General features: G+C 43.9%; 1 protein-coding gene across 1 annotated transcript; it reads left to right on the forward strand.

Annotated features, from left to right (window-relative positions):
- The first annotated feature begins 982 nt into the window (after positions 1 to 982).
- COX7C (cytochrome c oxidase subunit 7C) lies at positions 983 to 3,970 on the forward strand. Its single transcript, XM_083576385.1, has 3 exons — positions 983 to 1,162; positions 2,649 to 2,779; positions 3,863 to 3,970. Exons 1-2 carry the CDS (start codon positions 1,088 to 1,090, stop codon positions 2,763 to 2,765), a joined length of 192 nt encoding a protein of 63 aa, XP_083432511.1. The 5' UTR covers positions 983 to 1,087; the 3' UTR covers positions 2,766 to 2,779; positions 3,863 to 3,970.
- The last annotated feature ends 326 nt before the right edge of the window (positions 3,971 to 4,296 follow it).

Here is a 4,296-nt window from a genome sequence, read left to right on the forward strand (position 1 = left end):
AACCCCAAGGATGTTGCTTCTGGGAGATTACCCCATGAGGTCTTTGGGTAAGTAATGACCAACAAGTCTAATAAATGATTATACTGATGGTGATGTTTGTTTTCTTGCTTGGCCTCTATAGAGTTATAGAATGATTTGTGGGTGGGTGTTTTTTAAAAAACAAAACAAAACTCAACATTGTTGCTGTTATTATTGAGAACAATATGAATAATATGCATAGGCAAACGAATTATAGAATTCAAAAACAACATTGCTGTTATTACTGATAGTACCAATATGAATAGTATTCACGTGTCAAATGAAACGCACGCCGAGAACACGAGGAAATATATGACATGATGCCTGTTGCCTTTTATTTAAGTAGTTCCTCGCGTTTTCCTTGGCGTGCATTTCATTTGAAACGCGGGCGCGTGCATAGCTGTCAACTTTTCCCTTTCTTTAAGGGAAATTCTCTTATTCCAAATAGGATTCCTTGCAAGAAAAGGGAAAAGTTGACAGCTATGCGCGCGTGTGTGTAGGGGAATACGATAAACCCATAAACACTTTTATTAATAATAGTATGCATCTGTCACAAGTTAAGCGCATCAAGGAGAAAGAGGTAGCTTCGCCCTGCAAGCGAAGAAGCACTTGGGGCTGCCAAAGGTTTGCGTGCTCGCCGCTCTCTCAGCGCCACGTGTCGGGCAGCATCTCTCCCACTCCAACCGAAGCGTTATCGCAGGGCGGCGGCGGCGGCAGGATGGGGGTGCCGAGCTTGTTTCGAAGGCTTCCCGCCGCCCCCAGCCGCCTTTCAGCTTAAGCATAACAAAAGGGATCCTTGGCGCTTCTGCGCCCGTACACTGGGCGTGAGACCGCGGGGCTGCCGCGTCGCTCCGCCCTTCCCTCAGCGCCGCCAGCCCGCGGGAACTACAACTCCCATGATGCTTCGAGGCGTCCTACCCGCTTCGGCCTCCGTGATTCCTCTTCTCCGCTTTTCCCATAAGGCACTGGGCCTGGTGACCCCCGCCAAGGTCGTGTCGAGGGAAGAGGCAGCCAGTTTCCGCTCAGGTTCCCTCCGCTGGCGGCTGTGCGTGCTCGTCCTCCCGGCGCCATGTTGGGTGTCAGCGTCCGCCGGTTCGCCACCTCGGCCATTCGCCGTTCGCATTATGAGGAGGGGCCTGGAAAGGTAGGACGGGGCAGGAGAGGAAGGGGAGGTCGGGGGCTCCCCCCCCCGCAATTTCTTCCCTGGGCCTGGCCGGGCCTGGCCCAGGGGAGCTTCCCAGGAGGTATCTGCCCGCCATGCTGGGGTATTTGCGCCTCTTGGGGTCTCGGGGGTGCTTCTTGGTTGGCGCTTGGGCTTGAGGAGGCGGGGGGGGGTCCTTGAGGGAGGGGTGCTGATCCCCCCTTCCATCCCAATCTCTCTAGCGAAGCGATTATTTTTCATTCGTTTTCTCGGAGGTCATATAGCAATCCGTTCCCCAATAGGCAAAATGGCTCCATGTAGGCTACGGGCTGCAGCCTTCAGTGTATGAGGCAAATGCATTGTACAAAATGGGAGGCATGCTAGCGTGGATCGAAAGCAGTGGTTCCCAGTCGGTGGTCCTCGGACCCCAGAAGGTCCATGGTACCATTCACATAACAATAACTACAACAGGGATATCAAAAATTTCAAAAGTAGGGGGTCTGTGGCTTGGCTTTTGAAAAACAGGGGTTCTGCAGTACTTAGCTAATATGAAACCACTTCTCTAAAGGGCTACTTTAGGTGGGATTGCTGGAAACGTCTTGAAAATCTCGTTGGTTTCAAAATAGTACTGCAGTTTTATCACAGGGGAGAAGGCTATGGGTTGAGAAACTTCCAACAAAACGTTCCACTGGTGTACCTAACTCATTAGATTGATCATAGAATTGAAGAGTTGAAAGGTACAGCAAAGTTCATTTAGTCCAACTCTCTCCCATTCAAGAATCATTTTCCTAACATGGAGCTCAAACCCACAACCCTGAGTCTCATGCTCTACCAACTGAGCTATCTCAACATTGTGGAGTTTTCATATTAGATCCCATCTATAGACATTGAACTCAGTGCATCGCTTTGTGGGCTTTAAGCACTGACATAGTACAATATTCTTGCTAATGCAACATGATTCTCTCTCCTTGGCTGCTAAGTTTCCAGTGGTACAAATGATGAGAACATAACAGTATGAATAATGATGATACTGTAAACGCTTTCTGATGTACCTAGTCCTCTTCGTGAATTCTATTAAAGAAGTTGCCAGAAGATCATTTGGGAGGGAAACAAAATGGTGATATTGCAATAATGCCATGAAAATACAATTAGATCATGATCTTAGTCTCACCTATGATTAATCACTGTTTACGCCTTTATACTCTTTTAAGAGTCAAGCAAATGAATACCCTGATGGAAGCCTGGCTCAAATTGTACATGAAGTCTTCCCATATGCAGGGCAAAAATCTGTCTTGGTACCAACACTGCCACATTTTAAAAATATGGCTGAATGCTCATTGAGTACAGTTAAATGATAATGATTGGGATCAGAACAATTAAGTCTTTAATTTCCTTCACTTTTTCTAGGACTTGGCTAAATTAGCTTTTGCGCATATTAATAACTTGGTACCACCGCTGTAAAAGAACTTCAAAATTCTTGTCTCTCCAGAACCTCCCTTTTTCTGTGGAAAACAAATGGCGATTATTGGCAATGATGGCAGCCTTCTTTGGAAGTGGATTTGCTGCTCCTTTTATTGTAGTAAGGCACCAGCTGCTCAAGAAGTGAACGTACAATAATGGGTAATTACTAATATTTGTTTTATATCTCTCTAAGTTTGTTATTGTGTGCCAGTGGATTACTTGGATTGTCACAGAACTATACATACACTACGAATTTTTGTTTTAACACTAAATGTTTGTTTGCTGGTGAAGAAATACAAATATTACTGTGTTATTCTTTAAGTGGTAGGCACTGTTCCTGTGAGTAGTTAAAATTCTGGGTAATGCAGGTAGAGCAAGTTGCACACATATAAATTGCCTTTGATTAAATCCAGATTTGAATTGGCATCAGAAATATTAAGGTGGGAGCCCTCATTTAAAAGCACTAGCAAAATATTTAAGCTTGTCAACTTCATAGCAGTTTGATCTCTGCTGTTGAGCTGAAAGAAGGAAAAGTACTTAAGCGAAAGGTGTTTCACCTTTGCCTTTACAGCTTGATCCTGAACCAGCTCTCTACCGTTATGTACCAGTGATGGGCCTGATATGTGCACCTTCACTGGGAACTGGCGTAGTATAGTGGCATTTTTACCTGTTTCCCCATACTCTCCACCGCCTTCTATGCTGGTCATCATGGATGGCAGGTTTGTAGATGCAGCAGCGGCTATGCCATTTCTTTAAGCCCCGCTGTTGCTGGCCAGGGGTTTGGAATGTCTTCCCCTCCAAGATTGTGGCATTAATAATAATAATAATAATAATAATAATAATAATAAAAGAAACTTCTATAAAACAAGAGCAGGGGCATGGGTTGTTGTTGGACCATCTGCATGCACAAGATCCTGGATCCAGCCTTCAGAATTTCGAGTTGAAATGATATTGATTAGCAATTAATGGGAAAGATCTCTTCCTGGAATTTGGCAAACTGCTGTTAGTCAGGGAAGACAGTAGTGGACCAGATGGATAAGTATTCTGAGCTAGTATAAAACAGCTTCCAATGTCCACATCAGATCTAATTTCACAGTGTTCCGTGAAATGTTAATGCATAAGTCTGATCTGTATGTGATGATGCCTTTGGAGTATACTTCACAATTTGATTTATTGAATTCACTGTAAAGTATTTGTAAGGAAGGGCTTTCTGTCTGCCTGACTTATTTATTTCTCTTTCAGAATGAAGATGGAAGTTTATCTAGAGTACAACTTTCTTTTCTGAAAGAAAGCATACAACTAAGACTAATCACACTGGATGTGTTTGTAAATAAAAATTAAATCTGAAAATAGAGTGTGGGCTTTTATTTTTGCTTGCTGCTCAGTTATTGAAATCCACAATGCAGAATCATTCCATCCTCATTGAAAATGGAGATGAGACTTTTATATTTTGCCTTAATTCAGTCTGTTTGGTATCTTCATACACACACCTTTCAGTTTCTCTGTAATATGTAATTACTGGCATAAATCTGGGAAACTTGAGTTTTTCACTGAGGGGATGATGTTCTATTTGAGGGTGTTCATCAGTGGCCCAGATCCCATTGATAGGGGTCCAGCTGTGGGCAATGTGTCTCAGTTGTTGCAGCTGGACTACTTTTTCTCTTGCACTCAGTGTT

This window comes from Podarcis filfolensis, assembly GCF_964270895.1.
Source record: "Podarcis filfolensis genome assembly, chromosome: 11".
Taxonomy (NCBI): domain Eukaryota; kingdom Metazoa; phylum Chordata; class Lepidosauria; order Squamata; family Lacertidae; genus Podarcis; species Podarcis filfolensis.